We start from the raw sequence: 18,449 nt of genomic DNA on the forward strand, positions 1-18,449 counted from the left end.
CATACTTATCTGGCGATAATCAAAGATCAATTGCCAAAATTAGGCTCTCCCATCATACCATCCCTTCCATAAACTTATCAAGCTTAATCTTAAAGCCAGATATGTCTTTTGCCCCCACTACTCCCCTTGGAAGGCTGTTCCAGAACTTCACTCCTCTAATGGTTAGAAACCTTCATCTAATTTCAAGTCTAAGCTTCCTAGTGTCCAGTTTATACCCATTCGTTCTTGTATCTACATTGGTACTAAGCTTAAATAATTCCTCTCCCTCCCTAATATTAATCCCTCTGATATATTTATAAAGAGCAAGCATATCCCCCCTCAACCTTCTTTTGGCTAGACTAAACAAGCCAAGCTCTTTGAGTCTCCTTTCATATGACAGGTTTTCCATTCCTCGGATCATCCTAGTAGTCTGTCTCTGAACCTGTTCCAGTTTGAATTCATCCTTCTTAAACATGGGAGACCAGAACTGCACACAGTATTCCAGGTGGGGTCTCACCAGCGCCTTATATAACGGTACAAACACCTCCTTATCTTTGCTGGAAATACCTCGCCTGATGCATCCTAAAACCGCATTAGCTTTTTTCACGGCCATATCACATTGGCGGCTCATAGTCATCCTGTGATCTACCAATAAATACCCCAAGGTCCTTCTCCTCCTCTGTTGCTTCCAACTGATGCATCCCCAATCTATACCTAAAGTTCTTATTATTAATCCCTAAGTGCATGACCTTGCACTTTTCATTATTAAATTTCATCCTATTACTATTACTCCAGTTTACAAGGTCGTCCAGATCTTCCTGTATGATATCCCGGTCCTTCTCCGTGTTAGCAATACCCCCCAGCTTTGTGTCATCCGTGAACTTTATTAGCACATTCCCGCTTTTTGTGCCAAGGCCGGTAATAAAAAGGTTAAATAAGATTGGTCCCAGAACCGATCCTTGAGGAACTCCACTAGTAACCTCCTTCCAGCCTGACAGTTCACCCTTCAGTACGACCTGTTGTAGTCTCCCCTTTAACCAGTTCCTTATCCACCTTTCAATTCTCATATTGATCCCCATCTTTTCCAATTTGACTAATAATTCCGCATGTGGAACCATGTCAAATGCCTTACTGAAATCGAGGTAAATTAGGTCAACCGCATTTCCTTTGTCTAAATAGTCTGTCACCTTCTCAAAGAAGGAGATCAGGTTGGTTTGGCACGATCTACCTTTAGTAAAACCATGTTGTACTTTGTCCCAATTACCACTGACCTCAATGTCCTTAACTACTTTCTCCTTCAAAATTTTTTCCAAGACCTTACATACTACAGATGTCAAACTAACAGGCCTATAGTTACTCGGATCACTCTTTCTCCCTTTCTTAAAGATAGGAACTACTTAGCAATTCTCCAGTCGTACGGTACAACCCCTGAGTTTACTGATTCATTAAAAATTCTTGCTAACGGGCTTGCAATTTCATGCTCCAGTTCCTTTAATATTCTCAGATGAAGATTGTCCGGGCCCTCCGATTTTGTCCCATTAAGCTGTTGAAATTTGGCTTCTACCTCAGATGTGGTAATATCCACCTCCATATTCTCATTCCCGTTTGTCATCCTTCCATTACCTCTAAGCTCCCCATTAGCCTTATTAAAGACTGAGGCAAAGTACTTATTTAGATATTGGGCCATGCCTAGGTTATCCTTAACCTCCTTTCCATCCTCAGTGTGTAGCGGTCCCACTTCTTCTTTCTTTGTTTTCTTCTTATTTATATGGCTATAGAACCTTTTACTATTGGTTATAATTCCCTTTGCAAGGTTCAACTCTACTTGGCTTTTAGCCTCTCTCACTTTATCCCTACATGTTCTGACCTCACTAAGATAGCTTTCCTTGCTAATCCCACCCTTCTTCCACTCCTTGTAGGCTTTCTGCTTTTTCTTAATCACCTCTCTGAGATGCTTGCTCATCCAGCTTGGTCTACAACTCGTGCCTATGGTTTTTTTCCCCTTTCTTGGGATGCAGGCTTCCGATAGTTTCTGCAGCTGCCACTTAAAGTAATTCCAGGCCTCTTCCGCATTTAGATCCACAAGTTCTTCAGTCCAATCCACTTCCCTAACTAATTTCCTTAATTCTTTAAAGTTAGCCCTTTTGAAATAAAAAACCCTAGTCCCAGATCTATTTTTCTTTATCCTTCCATCTAGTTTGAACTGAATTAGCTCATGATCACTCGAACCAAGGTTGTCCCCTACAACCATTTCTTCTATGAGGTCCTCACTGCTCACCAAAGCCAAATCTAAAATGGCATCCCCTCTTGTCGGTTCTTCAACTACTTGGTGAAGGAATCCATCAGCTATCACATCCAGAAAAATCTGATCCCTACTATTCTTGCCAGCACTTGTACTCCAGTCTATATCTGCGAAGTTAAAGTCTCCCATGATCACACATTTCCCATTAGTGTTTACTTCCTTAAAAACATTAAAGAGGTCTCTATCCATATCCAAATCAGATCCCGGTGGTCTGCAGCACACCCCAAGCACTATCTCAGGGGAGGCTCTAGTAGCTTTCTTTCCCAGTGTGATTTTTGCCCAGACAGACTCTGTCTTGTCCATTCCATCACTTCTTATTTCTTTACAGTTAACCTCCTCATTGACGTACAATGCTACTCCACCACCTTTGCCTTTATTTCTATCTTTCCTAAACAGCACATAGCCTTCAATACCTGTACTCCAGTCATGACTACTATTCCACCACGTTTCTGTTATCCCTATAATATCTGGTTTCACTTCCTGCACCAGTAGCTCTAGTTCCTCCATTTTGTTACCTAGGCTCCTCGTATTAGTGTACAGACATCTTAATTTTTGCAGTTTGGCTTCACTCACATTCTGTACCGTGTTAGGCACGGACATTCTACCACCAACATCATCTGTTAGTCTGTTATCTACACTACCCTTCCTCCTTATGCCAATTCTTCTGTCCATGGCTGTATCCCCTCCTACTTTGTTTACTTCCCTCTCAAGGTTAAATTCCGGTGTGGAGATCTCCCGAACATCTCCCAACCATCTCCCCCAAATTTCTAGTTTAAAGCTCTCTTAATCAGGTCGGCGAGCCTCCATCCTAGAAGTCTATTTCCCTCCTTGCTCAGGTGAAGTCCATCTCGAGAGAACAGTCTTCTGTCCGTAAATGCTTCCCAGTGGCCGTACATCCCAAAGCCCTCCTTATAGCACCACTGCCTGAGCCATCTGTTGATCGCCATAATCTTGTCACACCTTTGTCCTCTTCTCTAGGAACTGGCAGAATCCCACTGAAGATCACCTGAGCCTCGATTTCCTTAAGCGTCTTCCCCAGTCTGGCATAGTCTCCCTTGATACATTCCAGAGAGTATCTAGCCGTATCATTCGTTCCCACATGAAGGACAATCAACGGATTCTTCCCTGCTCCCGCTAGTATCCTTTTCAGCCGCAGGTCCACATCCTGTATCTTAGCACCTGGCATACAGCACACCCTTCTGTTCTCCCAATCAGCTCTAGTCACAGGCCTGTCTATTCTTCTCAGTAAGGAGTCTCCAGTCACGTAGACCTGCCTTTTCCTGGTGACAGTGCGCTTCTCCGGTCTATCTCCTGCACCCACCGGCTGCAAGTCCTCTCGATTCCTATTCCCCCTTGCAATCCTCCTGGGGCTTATATTTGGTGTTCCCTCCATTGACTCCTCCCCTCCTCTTGCAGAACTATCAGCTCTTCTCTTTTTGCTTGCCCTCTCTCCTTCAGCGACCACCTGCTGTGCCCTTTCTTCATTTTCCAACTCTGCAAACCTGTTCCTGAGTTCTATTTCTCCTTCACTGGCCCGTCTTTTCCTCTGCCTGGCTCTCTTAGTCACATGCTTCCACCGTCCACTTTCCTCACCCAGCAGTCTCTCCTCTGAATTCTTTGGTCCTGCTTCCATCTGCACATCTGAGCTTATCCCTTCAGCCCCCTCGTGTCTGTGCTCCATCGTCTGCTCAAACCCCCTTCTGAACTCAATCAGAGTTTGCACCTGCATCTCCAGTCCTCGGATCTTCTCTTCCATCAGCTCTATCAGGCGGCACTTCATGCAGACAAAGCTCTTTTCAGGCGCCCTCTCCAGGATCATGTACATGCCGCAGTTTCCACATTCGGTCATCCTCATTGTGTCTTTCACTGCTGCCTCTGTATCAGTCATGGCCTTCCCACCTGACACCAGTAGTCAACACAACACAAGCCCCCAGCAGGCACCAGACCACCACCCTATCCCTTGACTTGCTTGTCGGTTCCTCTGTCTTAGTCTCCCCTGCAACCTACTCCAACAGAACTCCCACTGAAACTCCCCTGTTTACAGCTCTGTTTGCTGGCTCCTGTGCTGCTGCAGCTGTCTGTGCTACTGCCTGACTGGCTGGCTACTTATATAGGACCCCTAATCAGGTAAGCCCCGCCCCCTAATCAGGGCTCCGCTGCTCTCCCAGCACACTGTCCCTAGCAGCCTCCACACACACACACACACACACACACACACACTACAATCCACAAACTACAAACTACAAAAACCTGCTCCTCCAACAGAACTCCCACTGAAACTCTCCTGTTTACAGCTCTGTTTGCTGGCTCCTGTGCTCCTGGCTCCTGTGCTGCTGGACTGCTAGTATTTCAGAACTAAGATAAAAAATAGGTGAAATCAATGATCCTCGTATTTCATGCCTCATCATAAACTGCCAGTGTGTAAAGTTGTGTGAAACAGAAGGGCATCCAAGGATTCACATTGTCTCCAGCGCCTCACCCCTCAAAACAGATGACAAGGCATTGATTCACTACTGAAAGAGAGGAAATGACAAACGTGGTAGTTCAGTATTATTTACTGGGATACCAAGCAACCTGTCACTATACATCTAGTGGCACAAGCTTTGCAGATCTCAAATTAAGCAAGGGAAGGCTGGATCAGCAACTGGATTGCTCTTAGTGTACATTTTAGTTCTCCCTTTCTTTCAGGATTTGCTTTTTGACAGATATCCTTTATTTCCCTGTGAACTGTCCATTTGCATTTAAAGAAGTTACTTGTACATCAGAGCTTCAAAGGGGCAATGTCAAATCAAGTTCAGGCCAACATTTAGACTGTATATAAATAAATTTGTATCCAAACCTACCTGCAAACCCAATAGAAAACCCTTTTTTTGGAGGGGTGGAGAAGAAGGGGTTAAAATTCAATGGAAGGAGCAGTTCTTAAACAAGATTCCCTGGCACTCTTTGCAACACAAAAACTGCAGCACAGACATCTGAATTGACTAAATTCACTTTCATTGTCCAAGTCCAGAAATGTAAGAGAGAAACAAGCACAATCAGTGAAAGGTAAGTTGCACTGAAAAGAATCTCATTTTAATAAATCTGTGGTATTATTAGTTACAGAGCAAAGAGAAGATGCCTGGTTGTGTGGTTAGGATGCTAGTCTGGCCTTCAGGAGACGTGGGTTTAATTCTCAGTTCTGCTGTGGACTTCCTGTGTGACCTTGGGCTAATTCTGACTAAGTATGTGTACAGTGCTGAGCGCAGTGAGGCTCTTATCTCCACTGGGGCCTCTAGGTGCTATTGTAATAAAATCATATTGTAAACAAATGACTGGTTGTAAGGGGGAAGTTTCTCTTTTACGAGGTTAAACTGGTGTGTTTATTCTTCCCAAACAGGTCCCTAATGTTCTTCATTGCCCACTTGATGTTCTATTTCCCAAATGGGACAAGTCAGCTGTCTCTCTCCAACACCTTTTAGCTTTTATCGTTATATTAAAGGCTAATACCCTTGTGAACACCTCTGTCGCACTAACACCATGTTTTTCCCAGGTCTGGCTAAATATATCAATGCTGACTGCTCAGTCCCACAGCATGGAGTGCTACGGAAAGAGAAGGGGATGAAAGGAAAGATGGCAGAGGGTGCAAAATCTGGCAATACTGGAGTAGCAGCTTGGAAAGTTTGATTTGAACTTAGTGTGTAATCTTTCAAGTGAGCCAATGTCCATCGATTTCCCAGCTTAGCTACAGAGCGAGAATTGTTTTGAGACTTTTGTCTTTCTCATACTCTCATTAAACAAAGAAAGACCTCCTACCCCTTCACCTCTCCTGTCCTCCTCCCTAATAGGAAGTAGGAGTTACAGCAGTGGATCAGACCAGCAGTGTATATAGTTCAGTATCATGCCTCTGGGCTTGTCTACATGAACACTTCTTAAATGCCCAAGTACAACAATGAAATCAAGTTAACTTACTTGATCCTGATCATGACCAAGCAGTCAGTGTGGACCAAGGAAAACCATATTCAGTATCATGTCAGCTAATCATTTTTTACCCATGATCTGTATGTCTGAGTAGTTCATATTATTCTTTCCAATGTGCATTACTTTGTATTTGTCAACAGTGAATTTCACCTACCATTGTACTGCCCTTTCACCTATAGGGATGGACAGTTACTTCCAAATTACCCTACAACAATGCAGTTAGAGTTATTTGCAGGTGCCCTAGTTGAGGCAGATGTGGAAGAGGGAGCTGAAGAGGAGAGAGCAGTGGTCTTGTGGATTGGCTGAGGAAGGGCATTTCTTCCATGTTGCCTGTATGCAAGAAGGCATGGAGACATTTATTGGGAAAATAGCACACCACGGCTATATCATTCGCAGATCAGGCCAGAAGATGATACATAAAAAGGCTCAGGATGATGACTATCTAGGATCAGCATTATACATGATCCTGAAGCCAAGAACAAGAAGCATAAATGAGACATGCTAGAAGAGGGAGCCAACAAAGGAATTCGGAGAGGGGAGAGGATATGGCCAGAAGTCTAAACTGTAAACTCTCTGAGGCAGGAACTATCTTCATTGTTAGTAGTGCCTAGTACAATGAGGCCTTGATGGGGTTTGTAGGCAAAAGACGTTAGTTATTTGCAGGAATCAGGGTGGGAGATTATGGGGGTCTGAAGAGGAGTTTCAGCTTTCAGGACAAAGTAGACAGAATGTTTTGGAAGGAGAAGGAGCCAAGTTTCACAGATATGTATTTTAGTTTGAGAACAATAAATTGTGCATTTCACAAACCCAATACCTTGCTATACCTGCATGCTCTAGTGCTAGCTGGTGAACATGAGGATAGAGCCTAGCCACATCTTCAACCCATCCAGAGATACTTTGAGATGTGCAGAAATAGAAGGATCCCACTGCAGCTAGGGAGTAGAAGCAGCTGCATGTACCTGCACTAATGTTCTGCTTGGGACAAGTGAAGGCATACTTTGGTGCTCAATCTAGTAGCACTAGGGCAGGAGGAAGAGTCAGTGAAGATTTCACAAGATCTCACTCCTCACAACTATAATGTTACTATTATTATTCACTTTTAATCAAAGGAAAAACATCCATAAATAGCAGGGAAAATGAGACAACATTTGTGGAAAGGCAACTTACAGATTCCTGCATGGTATTTCAAAGTGCTAACGCTGTGTTTGTGAGTCTTGTATGTTTGGACTTGCTCCCCAGTGTCTGCTAACCAGCACTTCACCGTCTTGTCTGCACTTCCTGAATACAAGTATCGATTCACCAGCTGAGGGGGAAAGAGAAAAGAACATTGGCAATAGCCTCCAGGGAAAATTCAGGGAATTGCACTCAAGTGATTCATCCTCAGTCACATCTTCCAACTGAAAAAAAAAAAAGCAATTAGCTTTTAGAGGGGGGTTTCAGCTAAACAGTTCTCTCTGAGCTGAAACATAATTGCCTGATCCTGTATTCTTTGCACAACCACGTCCCTCATGGGACTTCTGGGCCCTAAAAATGGTTTCCAAATTTCAAACAAGGGAGAGATTAAGAGCCAGATTCTCTTTTGGTGAAAGTGGACACATCTCTCTTGAAGTTTATGGAGCTGCACTAGTAGAGAGTTTGGACTAGTTTGTCAGTTTATAAAAGTATTAGACTAACAACAATTGGTAAATACGTTGTGAGATCACAAATTTCAAATAAAAATAAACCCTCAAAGAACAAATCCTAAGTGACAAAAAGGCAAAATAAATAAACCAAGTCAGAGGCTAATGGGATAACAACAGACAAGGTCAGTGTTTTGAAATACTGTGTTTTCTTTGTAACTGTTTTGGATGTGCGTTTCCAGTATTGTTCAATGATGCAATAACATTTTTTAAAATGCTGTTTTCAGACAGGATCCTAGAAGTGTTTCATAAATGATCTTAGCAATGTAGCAATTAAAATGGTTTCCAATATTATTTGTATTACAGCAAAACTTCCTAGACTAGAGGCTTCAGCTGAGATCAGGACTTCATTGTGCTAGTCACTGTAAATACACATAGGCCACGTCCAGACTAGGGTATTAAAATCGATTTTAGATACGCAACTTCAGCTACGTGAATAACGTAGCTGAAGTCGATTTTCTAAAATCGAGGTACTCACCCGTCTGGACGGCGCGGCATCGATGTCCGCGGCTCTCCGTGTCGATTCCGGAACTCCGTTCGGGTTGATGGAGTTCCGGAATCGATGTAAGCGCGCTCGGGGATCGATACATCGCGTCCAGACTAGACGCGATATATCGATCCCCGAGCAATCGATTTTAACCCGCCGATGCCGCGGGTTAGTCTGGACGTGGGCATAGTAGGAGACAATCCCTTACAGTCTAAACCGACAAGACAGGAAGGGCAGGATTACCTCCACCAGACAGATGGGAAACAGAAGCAAAGGGAGATTAAGTGGCTTGTGCAAGATCATGTTGTAGCAAGTCTGTGGCACAGCTGTGAATTAAACCCAGTCTTCCTGAGTCATAGTCCAGTGCCTTAGCCACAAGGCCATCCTTCCTCTCATCAGCCTTCCCTAATATGGGAAAGATCTCACTGAGTTCTTCAAACACATCGATAAGGAAAATAAACCAAGACAAAACAGGCATCATTAAAATACTAAGATTGTAACCTCTTCAGAGCAAGGACTCTGGTTGGGCGCTTGTCTGTAAAGCGTCTAGCATGCAGCTGGTGCTACATTAACAAAAAAAAGAAATTTCACATACCAAAAGTTCCAATTCAGGTGCCAGGGTAATCACAGTTTTACATATCAGGTTTTTAAGGGCTGGTAGGAACCCCCTTGGGACTGATTTAAACACGTAAAGAAGAGGGAGAAACAGGTGGCAATCGGAAGAGAACTTGCACAAGGAATAATGGCTTATTTTCCCCTATGAGCACACAGGTTAAAGGCCACATCCAGAAGCAGGGCTTAAATTCAGCTGGAGCTGACTGGAGCAGAGCACCAGTAAATATTTTAAAAACTTGACTCCTGTCTGATGGTGTTACAGTTCCCAACTAGGGGTCCAGGGCCCTCTGGGGGGGCTGCGAGCTGGTTTCAGGGAGCCCCCAAGCCCCCAGGCACCTCCCATGAGGAATGGGGGTGGGGGCTCTGGGAAATACTCTGTGAATATAAGCCCTGTCCAGGAGATAACCCCTTGCTTGATCAAATGCTCTCTGATGTCAAGGGGAGTCCTGCATAGAGGCTGACTGGGCATCACACCAATCTAATGATGCTAGAGACCCGCAATACCCATATGATATAGAAAAGTATTACCAGCCTCATTTTACAGACTGGGAAACTGAAGTATCAACATGTTAAATATTTGCCAAGGGTCACTCAGGAAGTCTGTAGCCGAATCAGGAACAAATCTCTCAAGTCCCAGTCCTTAACCATAACATAATCCTTCCACTCCTTTTACTGCTGTTTTTGCAATAGGAACTGAACTGAAGCCACCATCTCATTGCACCTAGGGCACCTGTCAGCCATCAGTTGGTGACAGCTTTCACAAACTCCCACTGGATTTGAAGCTGTAACCTATATGGCACTCTGCACCCCGAAGCACCTCATATTTACCATGGTGATGTAATAACAAGATGTTTTGTACAAAGTATTCCTTGTGAGGTATCATTCTAAAAGTCTTGATCTGCGAAAGCTAAACATTAACATCTTGTCGGATTGTATGTGCTATCATTGTATGTAAAGTTATGAAATCTTGCTATGTGTGAGTTACTAAAGTATGATGTGAAGCACCCCAAACCAGCCTTTCAGGTACAACAATGGAGTAGCCAGACATCCATCAAGGGAAGAACCCACTGACACAGGAGCTCTGCATAAGGGGGGAGGGATAGCTCAATGGTTTGAGCATTAGCCTGCTCAAACCCAGGGTTGTGAGTTCAATCCTTGAGGAGACCATTTGGGGAACTGGGGCAAAAAATCTATCTGGAGATTGGTCCTGCTTTGAGCAGGGGTTTGGACTAGAGGATCTCCTGAGGTCCCTTCCGACCCTATGATAAGGAAGCCTCCCCCAGGGAGCACTGAGACAATGGAGAATGTTTGGCCAATGGAGGTGGACTCCTCCCTTCCACATTTATAGACTTTCCAGCAAACTGGAAGAAACTATAAAAGACAGGGAGCGACATCTTGATTTCTCTTCACTGCCCCACAACTCAACACCTGAAAGAACCTATGGAAGACAAAGGACTATGAAAGGGGGAGGGGAACTCAGGCTGAAAAGCAGATGCAGCCTGCACATCAAGACTCTGCAATCCAGGGTGAGATATTGCTGATTCAAATCCTATCCAGTTTGCATGAGACTTAGAGTGTGATTGTTTGATTTCCTAGGTAACCTGCTTTGATCTGTTTGCTATCACTTATAAGCATTTAAAATCTATCTTTCTATAGTTAATAAACCTGTTCTATGTTTTATCTTAACTGGAGTATTTTTGAGTGAAGCATTTGGAAATCTTAGCTCTGTTAACAAAGGCTGGGGCATATCTTCCCCACAGCGAGAGGGGAACAGACTAATTAATGAGTTTGCACTGTACAGATACCTGTACAGTGCAAGATGGTCTAATTCTGTGTTTATGCTCCAACAGGAGTGCAGTGATGGAGATCTGTGAAATTGGCTGGTGCCTCCATTGTTGGTCCATAAGTGGCTAAGTTAAAGTACTCAGGTGACTTAGTGGGGTGTGTGTTGCCACCTGCTGTCATTTTGAGTGATAACAGGGCCCAGAAGGACTGGCTGTGTCTCGCCAGCAGAGCAGGGGGAGAGGCCAACCCAGTTGAATAGTTAGGGGAGCACAGCGGTTCCAACAACTTCCAGGCTTCACCCTGGGGATACATCCCATTATAACCTAGATCCACCTCTTGTACTTGTGTGGCGCCCATCCCTTTACTATCTGAGTGTCTCTCAACAGTCCTGCGAGGCAAGGAATTAATAATACACCCATTTTACAGATGGGGAATTAGGGAAGAAAAATGAGATATGCCCAAGATCATACAGGAAGTTTATAGTGAAGCAGGGAATTGAACGTGGGTCTCAAGTCTCAGGCTAGTGCCCTAACCACTAGACAATTCTTCCTAGATGTGAAAGATTCCATATATCATTACCAACTCTTGACTTATCCAATCCTGTTCCTTTATTAAAGCAAAATCTATTTACATACAAAAACAAACTATACAGACCAAAGAGAGTGAACATTAGGGTGACCAGATGTCCCTAGTTTATAGGGACAGTCTTGATATTTGGGGCTTTTTCTTATATAGGCACCTATTACCTCCCACCCCCATCCCGACTTTTCACACTTGCTGTCCGGTCACGCTAATGAACTTTCTAGTTTAGTAAGGCCTCACCCATTTGTTTTATTAGTTCACAGAGTATAAAATATGAAATAAAATACTTTAGGCAATCCCCTAAAAAATTAATTTGGCTAATGAAATAGAAAAATGACTGCAATCTCAGGCTTGAGATATGCATTGTATGATATAGACTATCAAGTACGCAAAATCCTAAATTAGGTCCTCACTACAAAATGTCAAATATTATCATTTTTAATTTTATTTGTTTCATTACAAAGATACAGATGCCTTATGCTGACAAGAGTGCAAATTAATTTTCCGTGATTTAGGTGAGGGAGGGGAAAAAACCAAAAACTTTACCCAACAGCTTTTTTAAATATACCCAGGTCTGTCAACTCCTGATTTATAAGTGATCAGAAGATACAATTACAAATTCTAATCTGCCACTGGCCTGGAGAAGCAGTGATATCCTCAGAGCAGTACTTTCCTTGGCTGACTTTGGAGAAGCTTTGATCACTTTGGCCGATTTCCCAAGAGAGCTCCTGTCGGGGAAAAGCATGGCAAACCACGGAAACTTCTAATAGATAGAGAGCACCAGCTGAGATTTGCAGATCCAATATCAATGAGAAAAGTAGACCCTGAAGTGCCTAATTCAAAGGGGCTAAACATCTGAAAGCTAATTAGCTAAAAAAAGGAGATGGCAACCAGCTGCCTGGTTTTAAAGCCTTATTTAGAAATGAATTATATGGAGTGGCTATCACTGTATAGCTGCCCAGAACGCCGACCTGTTCACTAGCCCCATTGCTGAGAGGCTTCTCCTCTGCACTCTGTGCCAGCTGAAACATTAGCTCTCACCTACTACAGAAGAATAGAACAAATCTGATCATTCAGGCCACACCATTTGAGATATGCTATTGCATGAGAAATTTCAGGCAGACCAGTTTAGCACTAGCAAAATTAGGGCAGGAGCAAAACAGATCATAATGGTAAAATTGTTACCGCTTTAGCTATGGTGAGGTCATCTTCTGAGTGGCTCTGCTCTTGGTTGGGCCTCTAAAACACTACTTTAATACAAACACTACATGAATAGCAATGTTCCCATCCAGGCAGCTCTCAAGACTGAAGTGGCCAGTAATGGCTTAATGCTCAGCAGTCTGGTGGATCTGAACATGCACAGCAGCTCAAAATTTCCCTTCTCTTTGTATGACGGCCAAAAATATCTGCAATACAACTGCCTGGCTGGTACTTATGCCAAGGCTCATAGACATGCACTTTCCTCTCACGGGTACATCTCTGCCAGATATCAGAGGGGTAGCCGTGTTCGTCTGGATCTGTAAAAAGCAACAGAGTCCCGTGGCACCTTACAGACCAACAGACGTATTGGAGCATGAGCTTTCGTGAGTGAATACCCACTTTGTCAGACGGTTGTAATGGAAATTTCCAGAGGCAGGTATAAATATGCAGGCCAGAATCAGTCTGGAGATAATGAGGTTAGTTCAATCAGGGAGGATGAGACCCTCTTCTAGCAGTTAAGGTGTGAACACCAAGGAAGGAGAAACTGGTTTTGTAGTTGGCAAGCCATTCAGAGTCTATGGGTATGGCTACGCTTTGAAGTGCGAGTGTGGTCGCAGCGCCAGCGCTGGGGGAGAGCTCTCCCAGCGCTGCACGTACTCCACATCCTGATGGGGTTTAGCTTGCAGCGCTGGGAGCCGCGCTCCCAGCGCTGTGGCACTGTTTACACTAGCACTTTACAGCACGGTATCTTGCAGTGCTCAGGGGGGTGTTTTTTTCACACTCCTGAGTGAGAAAGTTGCAGCGCTGTAAAGCACCAGTGTAGCCAAGGCCTTGGTTTAATCCTGAGTGGATGGTGTCAAATTTGCAAATGAACTGACGCTCAGCAGTTTCTTTTCAGCCAAGGAGAACAAGTTCACTTCTCAGCCCTTCAATCAGATCTGGACAAACATTATTGGTGTCAGTGCATCCATGCACATTCCCAGCCACTCCTGTGTCTCTTCGCATACCAGATTCCCAATTATCTGCTTACTCACCACATCACTGGGCTGCATTCCCACAACTTTTCAGCAGGAGACTCATTTAAATTGAGCTTGCTAAGTACAGAATCACTAATGGGACCAGTTCCTGAGGACCAACTATACGAGCTTTCAGCTGAGCTGGCCGTTCAAGATCCTATTCCAACCACATTCATTTTAATGAGCAAAAAAAAATCTGCAGACAAGAGGTTGTTTTCTGACAATAAGACCATAGTTGTTATGCTGGCTGGATTCTCAGAAAACAAACAAACAGACCAACGCCTCCACTGCAGCTTGATCTGTTGGATGGGTGCTGAAACTACGCTTCTCTAGTACCCCTCAGGTACTGTACAAAAGTACACTACACAGATTTATATGTGCATCACCTGACTAGTTATAAAATAAATACTGAGGCAAATTACGAGATTTAAGAACATTTCAAATCCAGTTAACAACTGGAACAACAGGACAAGTTGTTCCTCCTCTTGTGATCACACTGCATCAGGAAATGGAGTGCAAGTGACAATTTAGTAGGTGGCACTGCTCCATCCCCTGAGTACTAAAATTCAATACATCTTTAAGGTGACTTGTCCTACTAAAGGTGCCGTATTTTGGGAGACCCAGAGCTAAGCCCCTGCCTGTTTTAGGTCATGTTGCACTTTACACCACAGTAGGAATGTTTCCTTTGGCTTCCAAACTAAATCCCAAACTGGATAACTTCATTCTACTAACCTATGTTCCTCATAAGAACATAGGAGATGCCATACTGGTCAGACCCAATGGTCTATCTAGCCCAGTATCCCATCTCCAACAGTAGCCAGCATCAAAGCTTCAGGGAGAGTGTACACAACAGGGCAATTTTGAACTGATCCACCCATCTTCCAGTTCTGGTTTCTGTCAGCCGGAAGTTTAGGGTCACCTCAAGCATGGGGTTGAATCCCTGACCATCTTGGCTAATAGCCATTAATAGACCTATCAGCAATGAACTTGTCTAGTTCTTTTTCTAACCCAGCTATACTTTTGGCCATCACAACATCCATGGACATGAGTTCCACCAGCTAACTGTGTGAAAAAATATTTCCTCTTGTTTGTATTAAACCTGCTGCCTATTAATTTCATTGGGTGACCCTTGGTTTGCATATTATGAGAAAGGGTAAATAATACTTCTCTGTTCACTTTCTCCACACCATTCATGATTTTATAGACTCCTCCTCCTCCCCAGCCCCTGCCCCGGTTATCTATTTTCTAAGCTGAACAAACCTAATCTTTTTAGTCTCTCCTCAGACAAAAGCCATTCCATATCCTTGATCGTTTTTGTGGCCCTTCTCTCAACCTTTTCCAGTTCTACTATATCCTTTTTGAGATGAGGCAATCAGAATTGGACACAGCATTGCAGGTGTGGGCTCACCATGGATTTTTATAGCAGTATTTTGATATTTTCCATCTTGTTATCTATCTCTTTCCTAATAGTTCCTGCCCTACTGTTAGCCCTTTTGGCCCCCGCTGCACATTGAGCTGAAGGTTTCAAAGAACTATCCACAGTGACTCCAAGATCTTCCTCGCATGGTAAAAGCTAACCCATCATTTTTATGTTATATATTACTGTAGTTGGAATTATTTTTTCTCCATTGTGCATTACTTTGTCCTTATCAACATTGAATTTTATCTGCCATTTTCTTGCCCAGTCACCCAGTTTTGAGATCCACCTGTAACTCTTCACAGTCTGCTTTGGACTTAACTATCTTGACTGGTTCTGTATCATCTGCAAACTTTGCCACCTCACTGTTCACCCCCTTTTCCCGATCATTAGAGAATATACTGACCAGCACAAGTCCCAGTACAGATCCTTGGGAAACCCCACTGTTTACTCCTCTGCATTGTGAAAATTGACCATTTATTCCTACCCTTAGTTTATCATCTTTCAGACAGTTACTGATCCATGAAAAGACCTTCCCTGTTGGCCCGCAACAACTTAGTTTCCTTATGAGACTTTGGTGAAGAACTTTGTCACACACTTTCTGAAAATCCAAGTACAGTATATCAACTGGATCACCCTTGTTCACATGCTTGTTGACCCCCTCAAAGAATTCTAGGAGATTGGTGAGGCATGATTTCCCTTTATAAAAGCCAGGTGGCATTCTTTTGGTCCTCTTACTGTCTTTTCTGATTTGTGGTATACATTTAATCTGAGCCTCTATTAGGGTTTTTTAAGTAGTCCAGCACGCTGCCTGCAGGCATTTAAACCTTGTGGCAACACCTTTTAATTTCCATATAACAAGCATATTCGTTTTTGTGTAGTTTCCCTTTTTAAAATTAAATGTTACCATGACAGGTTTTTTTTGTATTATCACCTCTCCAAAGATATTAAATTTAATTACATTACGGTCACTATTACCGAGCAGTTCAGCTATACGGATCAGATCCTGTGCTCCATTTAGGTGTAAATCAAGAATTGCCTCTCCCTTTGTGGGTTCCAGAACTAGCTGCACCAAGAAACACTCATTTATTGTGTCTAGAAATTTTATCTGCATCATGTCCTGAGGCGAGGATAGTTGAAGTCACCCATTATTATTGTAATTTCTGCTTTTGTAGCCTCTCTAACCTCCCTTGGCATTTCACAGTCACGGATACCATCCTGGTCAGGCACTCAGTAGTATATTCCTACTGCTATACTGTTTCTAGTCAAGTATGGAATTTTTCTATCCATAGATATCCTATGGCACAGTTTGTTTCATTTAAGATTTTTATCTGGGCTGTCAATTAATCACAATTAACTCACGTGATTAACTTAAAAAAATAAATCACAAATTAACTACAGTTTTAATCACATGGTTAAACAATAGAATACAATTGAAATTTATGAAATATTTTGGATTTTTTCCTACATTTTCCATATACACTGTATTCTGTGTTGTAATTGAAATCAAAGTGTATATTATTTTAATTACAAATATTTGCACTGTAAAAATGATAAACAAAAGAAACAGTATTTTTAATTCATCTCATACAAGTATTGTAGTGCAATCCCTTTGTCATGAAAGTGCAACTTACAAAGGTAGATTTTTTTTGTTACATAACTGCACTCAAAAATAAAAAACAGCGTAAAACTTTAGAGCCTACAAGTCCACACAGTCCTATTTCTTGTTTAGCCAATTGCTCAGAAAAACAAGTTTGTTTACATTTACAGGAGATAGTACTGCCTTCTTCTTATTTACAATGTCACCAGAAAGTGAGAACAGGCATTTGCATGGTACTTTTGTAGCCAACACTACAAGATATTTACGTGCCAGATATGCTAAATATTCATATGCCCCTTCATGCTTCGGCCACCATTCCAGAGGACATGCTTTCATGCTGATGATGCTTGTTAAAAAAAATAACGCATTAAGTAAGTTTGTGACTGGACATCTTGGGGGAGAACTGCATGTCTCCTGTTCTATTTTACTTGCATTCTGCCATATATTTCATGTTATCGCAGTCTCGGATGATGACCCAGCACATGTTGTTCATTTTAAGAACACTTTCACTACAGATTTGACAAAACACAAATAAGGTACCTATGTAAGATTTCTAAAGATAGCTACAGCACTAGATCCAAGGTTTAAGAACCTGAAGTGCCTTTCAAATCTGGGAGGGATGAGGTGTGGAGCATGCTTTTTGAAGTCTTAAAAGAGCAACATTCTGATGCAGAAACTTGAAATCAAATATAAATATAAAGTGAGCACTGCACACTTTGTATTCTGTGTTAATTAAAATCAATATATTTGAAAATGTAGAAAACACCCAAAAATATTTAAATAAATGGTATTCTATTATTGTTTAACCGTGCAATTTTTTTAAACACTGGACACCTCTAATTTTTACTTTATTTGACTTTATGCTTTCTTTCACATTAATGCCACTCCCCCACCAGAGCAACCTCCTCTTGCAGAGTCATTTTGACAAATACCCCCAGAGGCTGTACATCAGTAGCAGATGAAGCAATCTCTGGGGACAGTTGGTAGAACACCTTGGAAATTCTCAGGTTAAGAGGTACTGTGTATATTTAGGGAAGGTTGTCCAAACGGTTGTGGTAAGGAAAGCATGTATTTGGTTATGAATGGAAAATTTTCCCTTAGCCATGCCCTGACATTTTTAAATGCATAGGTCTGAATCAACTGCATCGCTACATCCTCCCCAGCGGTCTCCAAGCAGCTGCTGTACCTTCCCTGATGCAGCCGCCACACTGGTTGTTTGTTGCATTGCAGGGAGAGGAAAGAGTGAGTAGCTCTAGCTGCTCCACAACCTGGTTAGGTAACAGGCAATGGAAGTCTCAGAGGGAGCAGGTTGGAATCTTGACTGGCTCTGCCTAATTCAATGGGAGCACCTAGCAAAGGATAGCCCAAGAAAGGGGGGAAGCGGGGGGCAGGGAGAAAACCTAAGAACCAACCACCACTCACGGCTCCCTGATTCTACCCCCAGAACAGCCTGGAGGCTACTTTAGCTTGTGCCAGCTGGCAGGGATACTCAAGAGACCACATGCCAACTGAGGAAATCCAGAACACAGCCCAGTCCTGCCACTTCACTGTCCCCACTCCTCCCAATATGTCTTTTGAACCTGGAGCCACAGGAAATGAAGTATAAAGACAGGGTATCCCAGCTGTATTCCCACCAGACACTGTCCCCCATACACCAGGAGAAACTTGCAGGTGGTTTCTGCTCCCTTTTCACCACCAGAAAAATGCAAAGGAAACAAGACAGAAAAATCAGCCCCGAACTACTCACTGTGACCCCTCTGCTCTTTCTGAAACAATATGTCTGGCCCTCAGATTGAAGAGATCTGACTCCACTGATTTACGGTATTCTAA

General features: G+C 43.0%; 1 protein-coding gene across 3 annotated transcripts in view; it reads right to left on the reverse strand.

Annotated features, from left to right (window-relative positions):
- The window catches only part of WDR86 (WD repeat domain 86), a 41,519-nt gene that overhangs the window by 4,102 nt on the left and 18,968 nt on the right, over positions 1 to 18,449 (reverse strand). For all 3 annotated transcript variants that reach the window (XM_050941551.1, XM_050941550.1, XM_050941552.1), the window contains exon 5: positions 7,406 to 7,541. In XM_050941551.1, the coding sequence (XP_050797508.1) occupies positions 7,406 to 7,541 (136 nt within the window). The remainder of the gene's footprint in view (positions 1 to 7,405; positions 7,542 to 18,449) is intronic.

The sequence above is a fragment of the Gopherus flavomarginatus genome, chromosome 2 (assembly GCF_025201925.1).
Source record: "Gopherus flavomarginatus isolate rGopFla2 chromosome 2, rGopFla2.mat.asm, whole genome shotgun sequence".
In the NCBI taxonomy this organism is placed as follows: Eukaryota; Metazoa; Chordata; order Testudines; family Testudinidae; genus Gopherus; species Gopherus flavomarginatus.